The sequence below is a fragment of the Octopus sinensis genome, linkage group LG22 (genome assembly GCF_006345805.1).
Source record: "Octopus sinensis linkage group LG22, ASM634580v1, whole genome shotgun sequence".
Lineage (NCBI taxonomy): Eukaryota > Metazoa > Mollusca > Cephalopoda > Octopoda > Octopodidae > Octopus > Octopus sinensis.
This window is the reverse complement of record NC_043018.1, coordinates 5844458-5869852: the sequence shown is the minus strand read 5'-3', so window position 1 is coordinate 5869852 and position 25395 is coordinate 5844458. Positions and strand designations below refer to the sequence as shown.

The following is a 25395-nucleotide window of genomic DNA, read 5'->3' as shown; positions in this document are numbered from 1 at the left end:
TTAGTTATTCACCGTTTAAATAGGGAGTGTTATATTACAAACATACATACTAAACCCACACACACATACATAAACACATAGAGCGATGTACACACATACATATACACACATAAGAACATAGCACCTTACACATAAATACACACAGACAGAGAAACACAAACACACATATACATGTATTCATTCACAGATATTCATACATAGATATATACACACAAAAAAAAATAGGGTGAGAGGAGAATTAAGCAGATCAGGAATTTAAAAAATGGAATTTTTTGATGTGAACATTTTGGTATGAAATGATTTTATTTATATATATATATAATATATATATATATATGCATAGACAGACAGATAGATATTCAGATATACACATTTTTATACAGGACATACTCACCCACTGAAACACACACACATATATATATACACACAATATCCATATACATGCATATATATGTATATGTATATACATATGTATGTATATATGCATATACATACACATACAGAGTGTGCGATTGGTAAATTGTCGCCATTTGATATTTTTATTTTCATGCATGCACATCGTTTGTTTTGATTTTGTCAATTACACTGTATTGGGCACTGTCTGTGAGAAAAACAGCACCATGACGCAATTCATTCTGCCAGAAATTTGGAAACGACATGCTGTACTGTTTGGCATTCAAACCAGAAACTCTAATACAAACATTTCAGAGTGGTTGGGTGTCAATCTGAGGATAGTGAAGAGGATTCGGAAAAAGGTGAATGAGTCTAATAGTGATAACAAAGGTACGGCAGATTAGAAAATTCTGATCACTCTGATAAAAAAAGAATTCCTGAATTTGTTGGTGAGATCCAGGCCATTATTGACAACGATCCCTCCAAGTCAGTCAGATCCATCGCCAAGGACATGGGAGGGTCTGCGTTTCTTATCAGGCAGGTAGTGGATGAAGACATTCGGTATTCCTCATACAAGATGAGAAAGGGCCAATTTTTATCCCAAGCCATCAAGGACAAAAGGAAAGACAGCGCGACGAAGCTTTTGAACAAACTCAAGCATCCCCTCCGACTGAACATGCTTTGGTTTGTCTCAGAGAAAAATTTCTGCCAGGATCAGATGGTGAACACACAGAACAACCATTGTTACAGTATTCCTCGTGTTCTGTCATCGGAATATGCCTCCCCCAACAAATGTCAAATCGTTACACGCATCCATAGGCTTGGTAAACTGCTATCATGTTTATGTCCCAAACATACACAAAACAAGGGCTCCCCTAAATGAGCTGTTAAAAGAGGATGCCAAATGTAACAAGAAGTGAGAGAAGATACAACTCCCACCAACGGCGGTGGCGGCTGTGCCGCCAATGCCACAAAGAATGAATGAGAAAGTGTGTGAAAGAGTGACGGAATGAGCTTCAATACTAACCAAGAACTTTCTTATAGATGCTTCTGATGTTTTCATAAGAATTCAAGTCTTTTCTGTTTCCCGGATCCACAGTCAGTTCATAACTCGGTCCATAAGTAATGTAATACTAAATTAACGAGAAAGAGAGAGAGAGAGAGGGAGAGAAAATTAAAATAGAAACACATTGTCAGAAGAGAAGAGATTTCGGTAAAATAAAAGCAAAACTTGCTTCCTTTAATTCAGTTCCCATGTTTGTCCTCCTCATCTATGATGATGACTGCAAACTAATAACCAAAAGAGCCTAATTGAAAATACAAGCAGCTGAAATGGCCCAAGGATGTTATGATAATATATTGCAGCTCACTGATGCCATATGTTATTGCATCATATGATATGTATCATTTCAAATCAATGAATGAAGACAGGTCATCTTACAATTTGTGCAATGGTCCATGGCAGCATTATATGATACCAGCTTGCAATGTGATGTGGTGGAGACTCCTGTCATAGATGACATGTGAGGGACATTCAATTTCTTGCGAAATAACCAACACAGACGATTTGTTTATCATCATCATTATTATCATTATCGTTTAACGTCCGCTTTCCATGTTAGCATGGGTTGGATAATTTGACTGAGGACTAGCGAACCAGATGGCTGTACCAGGCTCCAATCTTGATCTGGGAGAGTTTCTACAGCTGGATGCCCTTCCTAATGCCAACCACTCCGAGAGTGTAGTGGGTGCTTTTACGTGCCACTGGCACGAGGGCCAGTCAGGCGGTACTAGCAATGGCCATGAAAAATCGAGCTTTTTTTTTTTACATGTCATCTGCACACCAGCATAAACCTTTCATCAGAATTCCATGTTAGCTTATGCTCCAAAACTTAATAATGACAGTTATTTTACTGAATTCTTCATCATTTTCAAAATTTATTGCAACAAAGGTCGAGTATTTCAACAGAAATAATATAATAATAAAATACTTGTGCTATTCATTAGCTCACATTCACCTTCGAAATGACATTCCTGAAAGGTAGACAAGTGTGTCATTGTCAGGTGGAAATCTGGTCAAGGAAGAACATGAAATGAAGTGTTTTGCTCAAGAACGCATTACACCATCCAGTCTGGAAACTGAAACCACAATCTTGCAATCCAGTGTGGAACACTGTAACCACTAGACCATGCGCCTTCACAACATCGATAACTCGACAACATGTTGATGTTGTTAATAATAATAATAATAATAATAATAATATTAAAGAAGTCTCTAACAGCATGTCAAATTAACCACCAATGCTGGTCAGACCTGGCTGCAGACCGTGATGTCTGGCGCCACATGATCTTCAACGCAGTCAGCAAGTTTGAGGAACTTGGAAGAGACGCACTTAAAGACAAGAGACGCAGGAGGAATGCGCGAACCGCCTCTGACACCACACCGGATGTTACCTTCGTCTGTGGACACTGCTCATGGACCTGCCTTTCCCATATCGGACTTATCAGTCATGAGCGTGCATGCACGTGACGTGGACAGCCTTCCTGATCTTCGTTCGCGAAGCCAAGCCATGATGATGATGATGAATATTATAAGTAGTTGTGGTTGGTGAAAAAGGTGGTAGTAGTAGTACCAATAATTGTCAGAGCCCTGGGAACAGTGAGTAAAAATCTTGAGAAGTACGTGGAACAAATAGGGGTTGCAATAAGGGTGGAGCACTTGTAGAAAACAGCACTGCTTGGAACTGCTCGAATATTCCAAATGGTGCTCGAAAAGACATCACAAGACATCAACGAAATGAGACAATCATATGAGAAATTTAAACACTAATTACCTTGTGATCTGGTATGTTTGGAGACAGCTTCTTGCCAATTACTGCAGCAGTAATCAAAGTCCAGGTCTTTGATGTATTACAAAAATTATAACCTCCTGCAATTAGATAAATAAAGCAACCATCATTATCCTTTCTTCTATGGGCACAAAGGCCTGAAATTTGGGTGGAGAGGAGTAAGTTGGTTATATAAACCCCAGTGCCCTACTTGCACTTATTTCATCGACAACCTCAGCATAATTTGAACTCAGAACGTAAAGAGAGATGCAATGTTGCTGTGCATTTAAAGCAGCACACTAATAATTTTGCCACCTCCCCATCAAAATCATCATTATCATTTAAGGTCCACTTTTCCATACTTGCATGGGTTGGACAGAGTTTAACAAGGCAGATTTTCTATGGTCAGATTGATGCCTTTCCTATCACCAACCCCCTAGTGGTTTCCAAACAAGATATTTCCCCCATGGTCAAACATGTTTTTGCATAGAATGTAAAGACGGATGATATGCCACTAAGCATTTTGACCAGCGTGCAAACGATTCTGCCAACTCGCCCCCTTAATAATAATAATAATAATAATAATCCTTTCTGCTTATAGGCACAAGACCTGATATTTGGGGGGAGGGGACCAGTCGATTATATTGACTCCAGTGTTTTACTGGTACTTAATTTATCGACCCGAAAAGGATGAAAGGCAAAGTCAACCTCAGCGGAATTTGAACTCAGAACATAAAAGCAGATGAAATACCATTATGCATTTTGCTCGGTGTGCTAACAATTCTGCCAGCTTGCCACCTTAATAATAATAATATTATAAGCAGTTGTGGTTGGTGAAAAAGGTTGTAGTAGTAACAATAGTTGTCAGAGCCCTGGGAACAGTGAGTAAAAATCTTGAGAAGTACATGGAACAAATAGGGGCTGCAATAAGGGTGGAGCACTTGTAGAAAACAGCACTGCTTGAAACCGCTTGAATATTCCAAATGGTGCTCAAAAAATAAGGGGTGTTACCTTAGTTCAGAGCAAGTGAACAGCTGGCCCCATAGTACATCTCCAGTGTTAGAAGTTGGGCAAAAACAATAAATAATAAGAGCATTGCTGCTGCTGTGAATCTTCTTTTGTTTTCATTCATATTTTCTGTTTTCTTTTTTTCCTTCTTTCTTCCTTTTCTTTCTATCACATGACTTTGTAAATGAATAATCTGGAGTGTCTATTTTAATGGCCAACCAAAGTATACAGTGAGTTTCTTTGCCCTAGGTATTGGGAAGACACTCAGCAAGAAATGGAAACAAAATTGAAAGAAGATGATGATGATGATAATGATGATGATTTTAAATTTTGGCACAAGGCCAGTAATTTCAGGCCGGGGATACGCCAACTGCATCAACCCCAGTACTCAAAGGTACTTATTTTACGAACCCCAAAAGGATAAAAGACAATGTCGACTTCAGTGGGATTTGAACTCAAAACATAAAGCCGGACAAAATGCTGCTATGCATTTTTCCCAGCATGCTAACGATTCTGCCGGCTCGCCGCCCTAATAATAATAATAATAATCATCATGATCACGATGAAATGAAACTAACCTCCGCCCAGAAGCAACAAAGGAACTTTAAGCGTGGTGAAATAACGTACACAGCTCGTCAAACTCTGTGGGGTTAGGTTGAAGGAGTTCATTGGATCCCCAGCAATTCCGTCAGCTCCACATTGGCAGACAATAGCTTCCGGTGCAAAAACATCTATCACTTCAGACATTATCCTGTAAGAATAACAGATAAAAAGAAATCCTTCACAAGAAAAATGAAACCAAGTAGAGGTGCAGGAGTGGCTGTGTGGTAAGTAGCTTGTTTACCAACCACATGGTTCCGGGTTCAGTCCCACTGCGTGGCACCTTGGGCAAGAGTCTTCTACTATAGCCTCGGGCTAACCAAAGACTTGTGAGTGGATTTGGTAGACAGAAACTGAAAGAAGCCCGTCGTATATATGTATATATATGTGTATATATATATATATATACTTTATTTTAAGCAGCAGAAAATTCAACAAAATCTGTTACTCTGAGTTTCTCGTTGCCGTTCATCAGACAGTTTTTGCTAGAATGGAACTGACAAACGCTACACCTTTAAAAAGAAATGGACTTGTTTGATTGGCCCTTTAGAAAAAACGGTCAATCTTCGAGCGATAAACAAAAAGGTCAAAGATATATGTATATATATATAAAAACTTATAAAAATTATATATAAAAAACTTATAAAAATTATAAAATCCGAGGAAAAAACCATTGACGTTAATGAAGACAGTGCAAATTAATGCATAGAAATTAAACCTGTTATAAATACTGCAATACATATTTATATTAAAATCTACATATATATATCAACATACACAAAAGGATGCGCGTAAACGCCATACATACATATACAGACGTATGAATATAAATTTAAATATACACATAAAAGCATGTGTACATATATTCACGCAAACCGTCTCGCACGCAAGCTAAAATTCATCTATGTAGCAATTCTCATATACTGGGCAAGGAGGGGGAACGAAAGAAAGGGAGAGAGAGAAAAAGGAACGAAGGAGGGGTGGGGAAAAAAACGAAATAAGAAAAAAACCGCCACGAACGGATGGTGCTTTTACGTGTCACCGGCACGGGGCCAGGCGAGGCTGGCAACGGACACGAACGGATGGTGCTTTTACGTGCCACCAACATGGGGGCCAGACAGAGCTGGCAAACGGCCACGAAACGGATGGTGCTTTTACGTGTCACCGGCACGGGGTCCAGGCGAGGCTGGCAACGGACACGAACGGATGGTGCTTTTACATGCCACCGACACGGGGGCCAGACAGGGCTGGCAAACGGCCACGAACGGATGGTGCTTTTACATGTCACCGACATGGGGCCAGACAGGGCTGGCAACGGACACGAACAGATGGTGCTTTTACATGTCACCGACATGGGGGCCAGACAGGGCTGGCAAACGGCCACGAACGGATGGTGCTTTTACATGTCACCGGCACGGGGGCCAGACAGTGCTGGCAAACGGCCACAAACGGATGGTGCTCTTACGTGTCACCGGCACGGAGGCCAGGCCAGGCTGGCAACGAACACGAACGGATGGTGCCTTTACGTGCCACCGACACGGGGGCCAGACAGGGCTGGCAAACGGCTACGAACGGATGGTACTTTTACGTGTCACCTGCACGGGGGCCCTGATGTTGATCGACCTCAATTTGGTTTGATCTTGATTTTGACTGTTCTCACTGGTCTTGCCGGGTTTTCTCACGCACAGCATACCTCCAAAGGTCTCGGTCACTGGTCATTTCCTTGGTGAGACCTAAAGTTCGAAGGTCGTGCTTCACCGCCTCGACCCAGGTTTTCCTGGGTCTACCTCTTCCACAGGTCCCCTCAACTGCCAGGGTGTGGCACTTTCGCACACAACTATCTTCAGCCATTCTCATCACATGACCATACCAGCGCAAACGTCTCTCTTGCACACAACAACTGATGCTTCTTAGGTTCAACTTTTCTCTCAAGGTACTTACACTCTGTCGATTATGAACACTGACGTTACACATCCATCGGAGCATACTAGCTTCATTTCTTGCGAGCTTACGCAAATCCTCAGCAGTCACAGCCCAAGTTTCACTACCATGTAGCATGGCTGTACGTACACATGCATCATACAGTCTGCCTTTTACTTTGAGCGAGAGGCCTTTTGTCACCAGCAGGGGTAAGAGCTCTCTAAACTTTGCTCAGGCTATTCTTACTCTAGCAGTTATACTTTCAGCGCACCCGCCCCCGCTACTGACTTGGTCACCTAGGTAACGGAAACTATCAACTACTTCTAGCTTTTCTCCCTGGAAAGTGACGGAAGTTGGTCTCAGAGCATTTTCAGTGTTAATTGTTCCTGAGCATCTGCCACATACAAAAACCATCTTCCTAGTTAGCCTTCCTTTGACATTGCTGCACCTCTTATGTGTCCATAGCTTACACTTGGTGCATCTTATAGAGTTTCTACCTACACCTTTTCTACAGATCGAGCAGGGCCATCTACTTGAAGGCGTTTGTGATTGGTCTACCTTCCTACTTATTAGGACTTTGGTTTTGGCTAGGTTGATTCTAAGGCCCTTCGATTCTAAACCTTGTTTCCATACCTGAAACTTCTCCTCTAGTTCTGATAGAGACTCAGCAACTAGAGCAAGGTCATCAGCATAGAGGAGCTCCCAGGGGCATCCTGTCTTGAATTCCTCCGTTATTGCCTGGAGGACTATGATAAATAGGAGGGGACTGAGGACTGAACCTTGGTGGACCCCAACCTCTACCCTGAATTCTTCACTGTACTCGGTGCCAACCCTCACCTTACTAGCAGCGTCTCTGTACATGGCTTGTACAGCTTTCACTAACCATTCATCTATCCCTAGTTTCCTCATTGACCACCAGATGAGGGATCGGGGGACCCTGTCGAAGGCTTTCTCCATATCAACAAAAGCCAGGTATAGGGGTTGTCTCTGGCTAGGTATTTCTCTTGCAGCTGTCTTACCATGAAAATAGCATCAGTAGTACTTTTCCCTGGCACGAACCCAAACTGCATCTGATCTAGGCTAACTCTCTCTCTAATTAGTTGGGCTATAACCCTCTCCGTAACCTTCATTACCTGATCCAGCAGCTTGATACCCCTGTAGTTATTTGTATCTAGGGCGTCACCTTTACCTTTGTAGCAGCTGACTATTATGCTGCTACACCAGTCATTGGGAATGACTCCTTCGTGTATCACCTGGTTAACTATACGGGTGACTAGGCTATAGCCGACACTACCAGATATTTTGAGCATCTCTGCAGTAATTCCTGATGGGCCTGGGGCTTTTCCTGTCTTAATGCTTTTAATTGCCTTATCTACTAAAGGAACTGTCGACTCGGATTGCTGGTCCCTCTGTTGGGTCAACATTCGGCAGACTCTCTTTATCCCATTCATTTTCCTCATTCAGCAACCTTTCATAGTGGCTTCTCCAAACCTCTCTCTTTGCAGCCTCATTTAGCGCAAGTGAGCCGTCATCCGTGCGAACACATTTTTCTCCTACCACGTCACGATTCTCTCTCACACACTGTCTTGCTATACGAAATACCTCAAGTCTTTCATCCTCACGGCGCAGGACATTGGCAAATTTTTTCCTATCTGCTTCCCCTCTGGCTAAATAAACCTGCCTCCTAGCTTCCCTTCTTGCAGTCTGATACACTTCCCTGCTACCACCGTTCTTCCAGTCCTTCCAAGCCTGTTTCTTTTGTCTAATAGCCCTGTCAACAGTATTGTTCCACCACCACGTTATTTTGGGTCTTGTGGGGACTTTGCACCAGCCACAGATCTGGTCAGTGGCTTTCAGCAGGTTGTCCCTTAGAAGCGCCCAGTTATCTTCTACCCCATGTGTAGCTATGCCCCCTTCTATTTCGTCGAAGGCTTCGAGTAACATGTCTCTAAATCTCTGTCCATTAGCAGGGTCTTTAAGCTTCCAGACCCTTCTTCTCCATGTTGGTCGTCTTCTAGTCGTCCTCTTAGTCCTGATCCTAAAGTCACTGACTACCATTCTATGTTGTGGGGTACATTCTTCGCCTGGGAAGGTTTTGGCATTCATAAGCAGCCATCTTTCCCTTTTTCTGGCAAGGATGTAGTCGATTTGGCTAGTATGCTGGCCCGAACGGTAGGTGACCAAGTGGCTTGTTGGTTTCCTGAAGTTAGTGTTGCAAACCATAAGACTATTCGCATCACAGAACTCCAGCAGCCTGGTTCCCTCCTCATTGCGAGAACCATAACCATAGCCTCCATATAAATATATATATATATATAAATATATATATATATATATATATATATATATAAATATATATATATATATATATAAATAAATATATATATAATATATATAAATATATATATATATATATATAAATATACTTTATTTTAAGCAGCAGAAAATTCAACAAAATCTGTTACTCTGAGTTTCTCGTTGCCGTTCAAATTTAAAACTCGCTAAGAAGGTTTTGAAACCACCTGAAGAATGTCTAAGATGTGCTGACACGAAACAATCGTAGTGGTTATTCATATGTTAAATTTTAATTTATATAAATTATTTTATGTATTGGCTTAAGTCTTTCTTTGTTTGATTTGCATAATAGTGGTTTTGTCTCTAATTTGATATAATATAATATTTTACTATAAAATTGGATTCAATCTTAAATCTGATTTTTCCTTGTAAATTTGGATTTATTCCGATAGAATAAGTACTGGGCTTACAAAAGAGTAAGTCCCGGGGTCGAGTTGCTTGACTAAAGGCGGTGCTCCAGCATGGCCGCAGTCAAATGACTGAAACAAGTAAAAGAGTAAAGAGTATATATTCAACGAGCACTCCTCTTCAGTTATCCCTATACTAAGCTAACATCATCATCCTACTCGTTATCATTTAATGAATATGTTCTATGCTGGTAGGGGCAGGACAGTTTGACAGGCTCTGATGGGCTCAAGGGCAATATCATAATCCAGTGTCTTTGGTATAGTTTTTACAGCTGGATGCCCTTCCTAATACTCTTTACTCTCTCTCCCTTTTACTTGTTTCAGTCAGTTGACTGCGGCCATGCTGGAGCACCGCCTTTAGTCGAGCAGCTCGACCCCGGGACTTATTCTTTTGTAAGCCCAGTACTTATTCTATCAGTCTCTTTGCCGAACCGCTAAGTAACGTGGACATAAACACACCAGCATCAGTTGTCAAGCAATGCTAGGGGGACAAACACAGACACACACACGCATATATATAAATACATATATACGACGGGCTTCTTTCAGTTTCCGTCTACCAAATCCACTCAGAAGGCTTTGGTCGGCCTGAGGCTATAGTAGAAGACACTTGCCCAAGGTGCCACGCAGTGAGACTGAACCCGGAACCATGTGGTTCGTAAGCAAGCTACTTACCACACAGCCACTAATGAGGTTGAGAGGCAGACCCCAAAGAGAAGAAAGGGAACTTAGTATTCAGATTATTCTGGCTAATCTAATGCATATTTATCCACCTTGTTTTGAATGAATCGTGCCTTATCTCAGTTCTGGGATTTCAATGATGTGGTTGTTTAATTTTAGAATGACATTGTTGGGTAGCTGTGAAAGGCCATATCTGGTTGACTTGACTATAAAACAGGTAAAATATTTGGACCTGATATCATCATCATCATCATCACCTTTTAATGTCCACCTTCCATGCTGGCATGGGTTGGATGGTTTGACAGGAGCTGGCCAGGTAGAAAACTGCCACAGACTACTGTGTCTGTTCTGGCATGGTCTTTATGGCTGGATGCCCTTCCTAACACCAACCACCCTGCAAAGTGGACTGAGCGCTTTTTGCAAGGCACCAGCACAAGCGAGGTCAGTTTTAGCATGATTTTTACAGCTGGATGCCCTTCCAAATGCCAACCACTTCACAGTGTTGACTGGATGCTTTTCACATGGCACCAGCACTGGCAGGGTCACCAAATAACTTGCAAGACAAGGAATTTCGAGAGGCGGGGGGGGGGGGGGATTCATTGAAGGAGGTGATATGGCTGGTTTAAATGTTAAAGGGTTAAAGTTAGGAGACTAAAGAGTAGAGAGGGGTGAAGTATGAGAGAAAAGGTCCAGAGCAGAACAGGTTTCTTGCTGTTGAGAGGAACATGGCTACTCACATTTAGAAAAGGGGGAACAGGAAAGTGATATTGTTTCAGTTATTTGACTGCAGCCATGCTGGAGCACAGCCTTAAAGGCTTTTTAGTCAGAGAAATCAACCCCAGCACTTGTTCTTTGTAAGCCTAGTAGATGTTCTATCAGTCGTTTTTGCCAAACCACTAAGTTACAGAGACATAAACACACCAGCATCAGTTATCAAGTGATGGTGGTGGGGAACATACACAGATGCAAAGACACACACACATACACACACACATAAATATATATATATATATGACAGGCTTCTTTTTAGTTGCCATCTATCAAATCCACTCACAAGGCATAGTGGAAGACACTTGCCCAAGGTGCCATGCAGTGGGACTGAACCCAGATCCATGTGGTAGGGAAGCAAGCCTTTTACCACAACAGCCACACCTTCACCTAAATATTAAGAAATGAAAACAAAAAATATCTTTTTTTACATCATATCTCATTAGTACTTGAATGCAATTTAGACTAGTAATTAACACTATAACTAATTGGAAATTTACACTACTAACTTAATTAACAAATACCAAGAGTCTGTCATTTGCAGCAGTTATCATGATTATTTTTTAACATCCACTTTTCTATGCTTGCATGGATTAGACAGAGTCTATTTGAGGGAAATTTTCTTACAGCTGGATGCCCTTCCTGACACCATGCAAGGTCATATTTTTCCATGGCCAGATATCAGACTATGGATGACTTAATTACAACAGGTATATAGCCCACTGTCTGTATTATAGTGCATTGTTGTACCATTCAAAACTTTTTGTTCTTTACAAACAATACACAATGCTTCATGCGAACTACAATACTCTCCTATACATATATATATATATATATATATATATATATATATATATATATATATGCCATCATGAAAGGCAGACGTTAAATGATGATGATGATAGACACAGGTGTGGCTGAGTGGTAAGAAGCTTGCTTCCCAACCACATGATTTCAGGTTCAGTCCCACTGCATAGCACCTTAGGCAAATATCTTCTACTATAGCCTTGGGTTGACCAAAGCTTTGTGAGTGGATTGGAGTAGACGGAAACTCAAAGAAGCCCATTGTATATATACATATAAACTCAACTCAACTCCGTCTGTCAGAAATGACCATGGGTGCACCTAAGGGGTTCCCCTCCAGAGAACAAGTCTGAGTGGAAAGTTGCCTCACCAGCAAATGCATAATCTAGGGTTGTTTTTATTGAAGACTAGCAGTCGCCCATGCATACCAGCCTCCCCTCTTCATGCCACCGATGTTGTCCAAGAGAAAGAAAAGACCCATATGGCCTGGCACTAGTGACGTTGCAACTCATTTGTACAGCTTATTAAACTGGAGCAACGTGAAATAAAGTGTCTTGCTCAAGAACACAACATGCTGCCCAGTCCAGGAATTGAACTCACTACCTCATGATTGGAAACCTGACACTCTAACCACTGTGTGTATGTATGTATTTGTGTGTGTGTCCCCACCATTGCTGGACAACGAATGCTGGTGTGTTTTAGTCCCAATGACTTAACAGTTCGGCAAAAGGAATGAATAGAATAAGAACAAGGTTTACAAAGAATAAGTCTTGGGTGCAATTTCTTCAACTAAAACCCTTCAAGGTGGTACTCTACCATAGCTACAGTCAAATGACTGAAATAAGTAAAAGAGTAAAAATAGTAAAAAAGTATATAACATAGGCTTCTTTCAGTTTCCATCTACCAAATCTACTCACAAAGCACTATAGTAGATGATACCTACCAATGGTATCATGCAGTGGGACTGAACCCAGACCCATATGGTTGGGAAATAAGATCCTTAACCACACATCCCAGTCTGCCCCTATTGTCACATCTGTGTCTATAGCCACCTTGGCATCTTGTATATTTTCGTTTTTAAACAGAGGAAAGAATACACGTTTGGTTCAATTGGAAAACTTTTACCTTTTAAACAAGGCCACAAATTCTACGTCTTTTATTCCATCCATCAACGGAACATTGACACAATGATGAATTCCTTTACCAAAACCTACGTCGTCTATGCTGCCAGTTCCTGGATTGTCAAAGAGAAGAAAGGAAAAATATATTTTTAAAAAAAGCTCTAAAAAACATGGTAAAAGAATGGTAGTACACTCCAAAGTTTGTGGTTTCAGATGAAAGTAACTCTGAAGAGGAAGAGTCTATGTCGTTTGGGTGGGTGGGTGGGGAAGCATATATAGTCGGCAACTTCAAACAGATGGTGGTGGTGGTGGTGGTGGTGGTGGCAGTCTGGCTCTCCATCGGTTTCAACATCGAATGTTCCATTTAATCCAATCTACAGCTTATGAAATTAATGTGCAACTGGCTGAGCACTCCACAGACACGCGTACCCTTAACACAATTCTCAGGGAGTTTCAGCATGACATAGTGTGTGACAAAGCCGGCCCTTTGAACTAAAGCAACGGGAAATAAAGTGTCTTGTTCAAGGACACAATGCATCATTGGGAATTGAACTCACAACCTCGTGATTATGAGTCAAATACCCTAGTCACTAAGCCAAAATGTGTTCATTCTCCATAGCATTTCTCTCTTTCCACTTCTTACTTTTTTTAATCAGATTGTGTCATTAACGCAAAAAGACTCAATAAATTACAGTATGGTAATTGCTCTTCTTTCAGCATAACATAGAGGTGGCGAGCTGGCAGAAACGTTAGCACGCCAGGTGAAATGCGTAGCCATATTTCGTCTGCCATTACGTTCTGAGTTCAAATTTCACCGAGGTCAACTTTGCCTTTCATCCTTTCGGGGTCAATAAATTAAGTACCAGTTACGCACTGAGGTCAATATAATCGACTTAATCCGTTTGTCTGTCCTTGTTTGTCCTCTCTGTGTTTAGCCCCCTGTGGGTAGTAAAGAAATAGGTATTTCGTCTGCCACTATGTTCTGAGTTCAAATTCCGCCGAGGTCGACTTTGCCTTTCATCCTTTCAGGGTCGATAAATTAAGTACCAGGTACGCACTGGGGTCGATATAATCGACAATCCGTTTGTCTGTCCTTGTTTGTCCTCTCTGTGTTTAGCCCCTTGTGGGTAGTAAAGAAATAGGTAATTGCTCTTCTAAGCACATCACTCCGAACGGTAAGTCAAACTGTATGCAAAGCGATCCTTATCATCTTTGATCTCTCTGAACAAATCAGGTGGGATGGCACTGAAGTGATGATGCCCCCAGAACGGCAATTCTGCTGGCACCAGCGCAAGGCAGATATAATGGCCTGACAGCATGTGTCTTGAAGTAGAGAAGCTTTTGGAAAACAAATCAGCTCCGTCTATGGTTGCAGCTAAGAGGCGTTCAGCCATTACCTCTTGGAGGCAACCTAGTACTACTGTCCAGGCCATTGCTTTGATCCCACAGTTCCTCTCATGCTGGACAAGATAGTTGTAGCCAAGTTGACATTGCCAGCACCTACCTCAGGTCAGCAGAAATGTTGGTGGCAATGGACAACAAGCGAGCATGCTGCCACTGTGCACCAAACCTCTGACAACTCAGGGTACTAAGTTAATGATGGCTATGGTGGTAGTGTTAATGGTTGTAGTAGTGTTGGTGGTGGTGGTAACTGTAGCAGTAGTGGTGGTACTGGTCATCATGTTGACCATGGCAGTAGAACCAGTAGTAGCAGTAGAGTAGAACAACTGACCAGTCACATGACCCACTCACTGCTGACCAACCATAGTTAAATGCTATTCCTTAGAAGACTATAAGGTGAATTAAAAATTATAAATATAAGAAAAAAAAGAAACAAAACCATTTTCCTTAAATTTCCAAAATATGAAAAACAAAAAAATCTTACCAGGAAAGAACCCAGGCAACAGTTTATGAAAAGACACTGTAAACACTTTTGATGTGACTGCAAAAGCTTCTTCAACACCTGGGGAAAATAATAATAGTAACACTCGTTAAGGTCATCTCTACAGATTTTCTATAGAAATTAAAGCCAGAGGTCAAATGTAAATAACAATGGGATCGAAGATAAAAAATGGATAATGAGTGTATATGGGAGGAGTTTTCACTCCTTCATCAGCACCCAACCAACCCATTAATCATCCATGAACTCATTGCTTAAATGACCACAACATATACTCTCTCTTTTACTTGTTTCAATCATTTGATTGCGGCCATGCTGGAGCACCGCCTTTAGTCAAGCAAATCGACCCCAGGATTTATTCTTTGTGAGCCCAGTACTTATTCTATCGGTCTCTTTTGCCGAACCGCTAAGTGACAAGGACGTAAACACACCAGCATCGGTTGTCAAGCAATGCTAGGGGGATAAACACAGACACACAAACACACACATACATATATATATATATATTATATATATATATATATATATATATATATATATATATATAATATATATATATCTATATATATATATATATTATATATATATATATTATATATATATATATATATATATATATATATATATATATATATACATATATACGACAGGCTTCTTTCAGTTTCCGTCTACCAAATCCACTCAGAAGGCATTGGTCGGCGCGGGGCTATAGCAGAAGACACTTGCCCAAGATGCCACGCAGTGGGACTGAACCCGGAACCATGTGGTTGGTTAGCAAGCTACTTACCACACAGCCACTCCTGCGCCTATGGCAGTACAACATTATTGGATATCTCCATTTTACATATTAAACACATTTCTGAGAGCTGGTCTGTAAATCTTAATGACCCGTAGGGACATGATATTTTGTTACGTAACCATGATATACTACAAAGTGTAATAAACAATTTTATAAGTCGTTGCCATGTTCTACTGTGTTAGCAGTGCGCTCTACATCACTTTTTTATTCTTTTATTTGGACAGCTCCCTGGCTGGCCACCGTCTGTCAAACCGTCCAACCCATGCCAGCATGGAAAACGGATGTTAAACAATAGTGATTCAAAACCTGTTGCGAACAAAGTTTTTGACCATTGTTGGCATACCTTTGATTTCACTAAACTTTTCTACATCTTATAGAATGTATTGAGTACACTACAATATCGTTCTATAAAAACTACCGAAAAAATTTTTATGAAATTTAAAAAGAAAAGAAAGAGAAATCAGAAATATAAAAATATCAAAATTCTTACCATCTCCATGATGCAAATCGAGATCTACATAGAGGACGCGAGTGAAGGTTTTCCTTAATTCCAGAATTCCCAGAACACAGTCGTTGACGTAGCAAAATCCTGATGCAGAATCTCTGGAAGGGATCAAGAAGGAAAGAATTGACATACAGCAATCATCACCATCAACATTGTCAGTCGTCATTAGTCATCATAAACAATCACCATCACCATTATCATCAATCATCATCACTCACCATCCTTGATCATCATAACTGTTTTATCGTCCTCTTTTCAATGCTTGCATGGGTCAGATGGAATTTGTTGAAGCAGATTTTCTACGGCTGGATGTCCTTCCTATCTTCAACCCTCACCTGTTTCTGAGTAAAGTAATATTTCCTCATAGCCAGACATACCCCCAGAAGATTTGAAATGAAAGAGAGTGTTGACTGACCAAAGCTATGACCAGAGAATTTTCAACCATGACTCTCTCTTGATACACGTTGCTGTCTAAGAATACATTATGCAACATGTCCATAAAAAACACTAGTGTGTAATTTTAGCTATATGCAGCTGCTATTTCTAACAGCTAGAACAACCACTAAGAGGCTCTCATGCTTTGCAGATGATGGCAAAACAATGTATGGTAACAGTAGCAAGAATTACAATGATGCCATCATTATTGTCATCATTTTAACGTCTAGTTTTCTATGCTAGCATGGCTCAACCAGAATTTGTTTCTGTCACCAATCCTCACCTGTTTCCAAATCTCTATATATATAAAGCTGAAGTTGTCTGTGTATGGCAGATTTGGTAGCCTTCAACTAACACTATCTCCTCCAAGACCCTGCGGCGCAAGTTGACCAAAATTGAGAGTATGATAGAAGGCTTGCTCTTGCTTCCTTAGAAGAAAAAATTCAAATCAGACCATGTTAACACCAAAAATTATTTACATCAAAAAGGTGCTTTTTTTTCTATGAAAATCCCTATTTTTTTACAATTTTTTGACTGCTGTGATGCCATTTTTCGATGTGTTTCAACCAGAAAAATGTTCACTTAAAGAGAATAACAAGCTACATAATGCAAAATTTTTACTTTTCAAAAATTCCAAATTTAAAGGGTCAAAACAAACCCGAGCAACGCCAGGCGATATTGCTAGTAAGGGAACAGTTCTATATAATAATAATAATAATAATAATAATAATAATAATTGTGTACAGTGCTCAGGTGCACTACAACTCATCTAAAGTGTATATATAATCAGGTGTAGTTTCGGCGGATTTCGGAAAGCATGAGGGCCTTAAAGGATGCAGTGTCATGGCAGTCAACAACTGACGCAGGCAGTTTATTCCACGCTTCAGCAACCCTGAGCGTGAAAAAATGTTTCCGAAAGTCATGGGAGCTGTGTTGTTTTCTGACTTTGTAGGCATGTCCACGTGTGTTAGACACATGGAGATCAAAAAGGTGTTCAGTGTTGTTGTTGGTGAGGTGGTTGATAACCTTGTGGGTGTACAACCCTATACAACCCTTCGTTCAACCATTGAGCAAGTACCTCTCCATAATTTTCTGGTTATAGCTGGTGATCTGAATGCTAGACTAGGACCCGATGAGACCAAGTTTACTTTCAACTCTAAAACCAATCGGAACGGAGAAATGCTCAAAGACTTCTTGGAGGAATTTAATCTCTACACCTCCAACAATTCTTTTATGAAACCAAAAGGTCAACTTTGGACATTTGAGTCCCCACTTGGTGATAGGGCACAAATTGACTACCTCATCTTTCAAAAGAAATGGCGCAATAGTGTTAAGGACTCAAGATCCTACTCTTCCTTTAGTTCTGTCGGCTCTGACCACAGAATTGTATCAGCTACCGTTAAGCTTAGTCTTCGCTCATCCAAAAAACTAAGCCTCACCCGATCAAAATGATCGACTGGGAGGAAGTCTTATCTAACCCCGATATGTCCAAACAATTTACTATTGAGGTCTATAACAAATTTCAATCTCTGTCTACTTCTGAAATAGATGCTGAGAACATTGAGGAAGTATACAGCAGCCTCATCAAATCAACAGAGGAAGTTGCACTGGCTACTCTTCCCAAAAGGAAGAGTAGGGGCCAGAGCAAACCTTCTAATTCCCCAAATGTCATCGAAGCCAGAAACCATCTAAAGTCTATATCACTAGCTTACCACCGTTCTCCATCCCAGTCACTGAAGATCCAACTCATAGCTGCCAGGAAGAATCTTGATGAGGCTTACTTGAACGCCGAGGTCGAATTTATCAATGGCAAAATTAGTAAACTATCGAAAGAGCACATTAGTAAAAAACACCATCTCGCCTGGAAATCCATCAAAGACCTATCAGGCAAAAATTCTGGGTCATCAATTAGAATTAAAGGGGGATCAGCTAAGAAGCGTTTAGAAAATTGGTCAACCCATTTTAAAAACCTCCTTGGGAAGAATGCTAAAATCCCTGATAACCCCACTCTCCCAAGTGTGCCTATATCAGACACGCTGGACATCAACACCTCCCCTTTTACCATATTTGAACTAACAGCAGCCACCAAGCAACTAAAAGCCTCGAAAGCATTTGGTCCCGACAACATTCCGGCTGTGATTTGGAAGGATGATAGATTTCACACACTTTTGCTTAACCTCTGCAACCACACACTTTCCACCTTTGTCGCTCCAAAGATTTGGTACCAATCTCAAATCATTCCAATACCCAAAAAAGGCGATTTGTCCCTCGTCACCAACTACAGGGGCATATCTCTAATGTCAATTGCTGCAAAACTGTACAACAAACTGATCCTAAATCGTCTTGTCCTTTTTGTTGAACCTTTGCTCCGAAAGAGCCAAAATGGATTCAGACATGGGCGCTCAACGCTGAGCCAGATACTATGCCTGCGGAGACTTATTGAAGAATCAAAAGCATTTAATCGCGATCTTGCAATGGTATTTGTAGACTTTTCTAAAGCGTTCGATTCTGTAGATAGGTGCAAGATGTTTGAAATCCTTAAGCTCTATGGGATACCAGACAAAATTATTTCTGCCATCAAGGTCCTCTACACAGATACGTCTTCAACCATCTTAACCCCTGATGGAGAAACATCATCTTTCTCGATCGAGGCCGGAATACTGCAGGGAGACACACTCGCCCCATTTCTTTTCATCATTGTTGTTGATTATGTGCTACATATGTCAGTTGATACCATCTCTGGCAAGGGCTTTGAAATAAAACCAAGAAGAAGTTCCAGACACCCAGCTGAGTACTTGACAGACACTGACTTTGCTGACGACATCGCTCTTATCAGTGATTCTCTCTCCAATGCCCAGTCTCTTTTACAATCTCTTGAACAAGCCTCAAATTGTGTAGGTCTTTACCTCAATGAGACCAAAACTGAATACATAAACAAGTGCCTGTCCAACAGTGATTGCATCATCCACACTCTCAACAGTGCACCTTTAAATATGGTTTCTGATTATAAATATCTTGGGTCATACATATCATCATCTGGAAAAGACTTTCTAACTAGAAAGGGTATGGCCTGGTCAGCCTGTAATGACATGCATAAGATCTGGTCATCAAATCTAAGTAGAGACTTCAAACTTGAAATATTCAAAGCCACAGTCGAACCAATCCTACTATATGGCTCAGAAACCTGGACGTTATCAAAGAAGCTTGAGAGGCGGTTGGATGGAACCTACACTCGCCTCCTTATGAGAGCTCAAAATCTCTCGTGGAGGCGCCATCCAACTAAAATGCAAATATATGGGAAATTACCACCTGTGTCATCTCTTGTGAAAGGTAGGAGAGTCCAGTTTGCTGGACATTGTTGTAGAGCTGAAAAAGAAGTAATTTCTACTCTTCTCCTCTGGAAGCCATCTACTCGCAACACCAGAGGGCGCACACTCTCCTACCCTGATGTAATCTCCAGGGATACAGGCATGCAGCAACAGGACCTCCGTAATGCTATGATGGACCGTGAAGTCTGGCGCAACATGGTAAATTCCATTGTCTCGACCACGGTCGAACAATGATGAATGATGATGTGGGTATTTCTATGAATGAACATGATAGTGGCACTCTTTTATGACTATCACGCAATGGCAAGACAAAGAGATACAGATACACACACACACACATATACGAGAAGATGCTGAAAATTCCTGGCTTTGGGTAAAAGAAAATACAGGGGGGTCAGTTAATTATGATTTTATTCAACATATTCTCCTTCACAGATTCACACACTTATTGCAGTGTTCCTTCAGCTTTTTCAAGCCCTGTAAAAGAATTTGGAAGGTTGGGCCTCCAACCAGTCCTTTTGCAATGGGAACTTTTCAGCCCACCATGTATGTATGTGTGTGTACATATATATATATATATATATAGGGGGAGAATTCACAAAAAAACAAAAAACAAAGACAGGTGGTGTAGACAACAAACAGATGTATTAGTATAACGCTTAGGAAGTGAAAAAGTCTTTGTTTTGAGCCTGTGCTCTTCCAAAGGAAGGAACACAGAAAGAAACAAGGAGAGAAAATAAAGAATGTGTAGTGGCTAGCGATCTATCATGACATGTGTGTGTATATATATATATATATATATATATATAATATATATATATCATCATCACTTAACATCGATTGTCCATGCCAGCATGGGTTGGATATTTTGACCAGAGCTGGTAAGCTGGAAGGATGCACCAGACTCCAGTCTGATTTGGCATGGTTTTCAACACTTTGATGGCCTTCCTAACGCCAACCACTCTGAGAGAGTAAAGAGTGCTTTTACATGCCACTGGCACGGGTGCCATTTGCGTGACACCAGTATTTACCACAACTGCGATTGTGCTCAGCTTGATGGGTCTTCTTCTCACACACACAAGAAACTTTTTTTCAGTTTCCATCTACTAAATCCATTCACAAGGCTTTGGTCAACCCATGGCTAGATAGTAGAAGACGTTTTTCCCAAGGTACCATGCGGTGGGATTGAACCTAAAACGATGCAGTTGGGAAGCAAACTCCTGAATCACAAAGCCACTCCTGCACCTATATATACGGTAAAAGAGATTCACCCAGCTGTAGAAACATTGCCAGATCAGACTGGGATTGGGGCAGCCTTCTGGCTTCCCAGACCCCAGTTGAACTGTCCAAGCCATGCTAGCATGGAAAGCGGACGCTAAACGAAGATGATGATGATGATGATGATGGCATACTGTGGGACTGAACCCCACACCTCATGACTGTGAAGTGAATAAAATAGATCATTCAAGACAAAACCCTTACCTGTGAGCATGATGCCAACCTCCAAACCAGTTGATTGCTATTTGGCAAGGATTTTCTTTATCCACAAGACAGCGGGCCGCTTCAATGGTACTACCAGCGATGTGGCTCACGTAGTTGAAGACACCCTTCTCGGTGGGACAGTCATAACCTACAAAATGTGAAGGAAGCAAAACAAAAAAGTGTGATGTCTTCTGATTTGACCATTAATACAAAGGGAAATAATGTAAAGTATACTAGCCATCTCAATATGGCTAACCACTAAGGGTGGGTGTTACTGTAGCTTTTAGCCCCAGATCATTGTCACCAGCTGGCTTTAGGCACACTTTCTAAAAGCTACAGTAACACCCACCCTTAGTGGTTAGCCATATTGAGATGACTAGTATACTTTACGTTGTCGAGCGGTTACTGTTTACATTTCGTACGGAGATTTATTATTACAAAGGGAAATAGCTTTCAACAAACAAATTGGAAAATTTCTATAAGAAATCATCATCATCATCATCATCGTTTAACGTCCGCTTTCCATGCTAGCATGGGTTGGACGATTTTGACTGAGGGCTCGCGAACTAGAGGGCCACACCAGGCTCCAGTCTTGATCAGGCAGAGTTTCTACAGCTGGATGCCCTTCCTAACACCAACTACTCCAAGAGTGTAGTGGGTGCTTCTTACATGCCACCGGCATGGAGGCCAGTCGGGCGGTACTGGCAACGACCTCACTCGAATCTTTTTACACGTGCCAGTAAAGCGACGTTGGTAACGATCACGCTTGAATGGTGCCCTTTTACGTGCCACGGGTATGGAAGCCAGTTGGCTGCTCTGGCAACGATCACGCTCAGATGGTGCTCTTGGCACCCTACTAGCACAGGCATAAGTGCCAGTAAGGCGACAAGCGGTAACTATACCGAGAAATAATGCTTGTTGTCACTTCAACATGATTGTTCTGTACAAATCGACATTACTGCCATTTTTTAGCCCCCAAGAGGACACCACCTCTAGCTGGTTACCAATGTAACTTTCTCTTCACTATGTTGTTGTATTTCAGGATGGTCATTTTTTTTTTTTGCCAAATAAACACATGCACTATATATTTGTTCTTCAATTGTTTATTACTGAGAATAGAGTAAGTGGAGCAAGAGCACACACGAAAACAAAAAGTGTCGCCAAAGAGGTCACAGATGTGTGATGCAAGATTTCCGGACAGGAGTTAAAATAAGAACAGTAATAAAGGAGAGAAGAACGAATATACAGTGCGTGTGTTTATTTGGCAAAAAAAAATAGAAATAAAAATAACCATAGGCGCAGGAGTGGCTGTGTGGTAAGTAGCTTGTTTACCAACCACATGGTTCCAGGTTCAGTCCCACTGCATGGCATCTTGGGCAAGTGTCTTCTACTATAGTCTTGGGCCAACCAAAGCCTTGTGAGTGGATTTGGTAGACGGAAACTGAAAGAAGCCCGTCGTATATATGTATATATATATATATATATATATATATATATATGCGTGTGTGTGTTTGTGTCTGTGTTTGTCCCCTAGCATTGCTAGTCAACCGATGCTGGTGTGTTTATGTCCCCGTTACTTAGCAGTTCGGCAAAAAGAGACCAATAGAACAAGTACTGGGCTTACAAAAGAATAAGTCCCGGGGTCGAGTTGCTCAATTAAAGGCGGTGCTCCAGCATGGCCGCAGTCAAATGACTGAAACAAGTAAAAGAGTATCCCAAAATACAAAAATATCTGTTTCAACAAACAATTTCACATCAGGAATCTTGCAACACAAATTTCTCTTCACTGTAATCCTAAATTACCCTTATCTTTGTTCGTTTTCATTTTCCCTATTCATCTTACAGTCAAGAGTTCACCCCTCCTCCTCCTCCTCAACCCATGTCAATCCCATCTTTTATTCAAACATCAATGGTCAATCAACATCAATGGAATTTGTAGCTGTGATACCAGTGCCAGTGGCACATAAGAGAACCATCTGAACGTGACCATAGCCAGCGCCACCTCGACTGGCCTTCGTGCCGGTGGCATGTAAAAAGCACCATCCGATCGTGGCCGTTTGCCAGCCTCGTCTGGCACCTGTGCCTGTGGCACATAAAAAGCACCCACTACACTCTCGGAGTGGTTGGCGTTAGGAAGGGCATCCAGCTGTAGAAACACTGCCAGATCAGACTAGGCCTGGTGCAGCCTTCTGGGTTCCCAGACCCCAGTTGCACCGTCCAACCCATGCTAGCATGGAAAGCGGACGTTAAATGATGATGATGATGATGATGATAGTGGATAAAGTTCCTCTTCCAGGCACAAGTCCAGACAAGGTTGTTTCCGGAAGACTAGAAGTCGCCCATGCATACCAGCCTCCCCGCTCCACATCACTGATGTTATCCAAGAGAAAGGTAAAGGCCGATACAGCTTGGCACCAGTGACATCACATCGCAACTCATTACGATCGTGAACTCCCACATCATAAATAACAGCTGAAAGTTCTGCCACCTCTTATTGAACAACCTGCATGTTTGATTTCTTTATGGGGATCTTTTCGGTTTGAACGGCAGTTTTTTCTAGCGGTGTCATATGAAATTGTCACCCATAATTATGACCTTAGTATCAATCTATTGCATTTCAATCTGTTTTAGGGTTAGGGGTGGGGGAAGGATATCTTTTTTTCTTCACAAATGTAAATAAACCCAATCTGTTTCTTAAACGAGGGACATATTGATACGGCACAGAATGTTTTCACCTCAATAGACGTCAGTGATTGGTTGAAATTACAGAAATTGAAGAAAAAAACAACAACAAATGTCTTACAAACTATAGAATTTTCCCAATAAAGCCAAGAGAAAAAGATGTTTTATAAACACATTCTACCAGTATACGAAGTTTAAAAGTGTTTAGTTACGTGGAAATTATGTTAAAAACTGCCGTTCAGACCAAAAAGATCCCTTTATCATCATCATCATCATCATCGTTTAACGTCCGCTTTCCATGCTAGCATGGGTTGGACGGTTCAACTGGGGTCTGTGGAGCCCGAAGGCTGCACCAGGCCAGTCAGATCTGGCAGTGTTTCTACAGCTGGATGCCCTTCCTAACACCAACCACTCCGAGAGTGTAGTGGGTGATTTTATGTGCCACCGACACAGGTGCCAGACGAGGCTGGTGAACGGCCACGCTCGGATGGTGTTTTTTATGTGCCACTGACACAGGTGCCAGACGAGGCTGGCAGACGGCCACGCTCGGATGGTGTTTTTTATGTGCCACTGACACAGGTGCCAGACGAGGCTGGCGAACGGCCACGATCGGATGGTGTCCGTTACATGCCCACAGCACGGAGGCCAGTCGATGCGGTACTGGCTACGGCCACTTTCGGATGGTTTTCTTATGTGCCACAAGGATACAAATTCCATTGATGTTCATCTATTTTGATTTGGTTTGATTCTCACTTGCCTCAACAGGTCTTCACAAGTGTTACAAGAAGGAAGGTATGCACAGGTGGACTGACTACGTCCCAGGTAGGGGCCACGGGTTATGGCCTCACTAGTCTTGCCGGGTCTTCTCATGCACTGCATACTTCCATAGGTCTCGGTCTCTAGTCATTTCCTTGGTGAGACCTAAAGTTCGAAGGTCGTGCTTCACCACCTCGTCCCAGGTTTTCCTGGGTCTACCTCTTCCACAGGTTCCCTTAACTGCTAGGGTGTAGCACTTTTGCACACAACTATCTTCAGCCATTCTCGTCACATGACCATACCAGCGCAGCCGTCTCTCTTGCACACCACAACTGATGCTTCTTAGGTTCAACTTTTCTCTCAAGGTACTTACACTCTGTCGATTATGAACACTGACATTACACATCCATCGGAGCATACTGGCTTCATTTCTTGCGAGCTTACACATATCCTCAGCAGTCACGGCCCATGTTTCACTACCATGTAGCATGGCTGTACGTACACATGCATCATACAGTCTGCCTTTTACTCTGAGCGAGAGGCCTTTTGTCACCAGCAGGGGTAAGAGCTCTCTAAACTTTGCCCAGGCTATTCTTACTCTAGCCGTTACACTTTCAGCACA

The 25395-nt window shown here is 41.6% G+C and overlaps 1 protein-coding gene across 1 annotated transcript in view; it reads right to left on the bottom strand.

Moving 5' to 3' along the window:
• Nucleotides 1-25395, bottom strand: part of LOC115223266 (histone deacetylase 8-like) — a 40944-nt gene that overhangs the window by 1664 nt on the left and 13885 nt on the right. Inside the window, exons 4-10 of the mRNA XM_029793771.2 lie at nt 21336-21483; nt 16075-16187; nt 14771-14848; nt 12890-12998; nt 4808-4980; nt 3228-3322; nt 1421-1526 (exon numbers count right to left, since the gene is read on the bottom strand). Of these exons, the coding sequence (XP_029649631.2) occupies nt 1421-1526; nt 3228-3322; nt 4808-4980; nt 12890-12998; nt 14771-14848; nt 16075-16187; nt 21336-21483 (822 nt within the window). The remainder of the gene's footprint in view (nt 1-1420; nt 1527-3227; nt 3323-4807; nt 4981-12889; nt 12999-14770; nt 14849-16074; nt 16188-21335; nt 21484-25395) is intronic.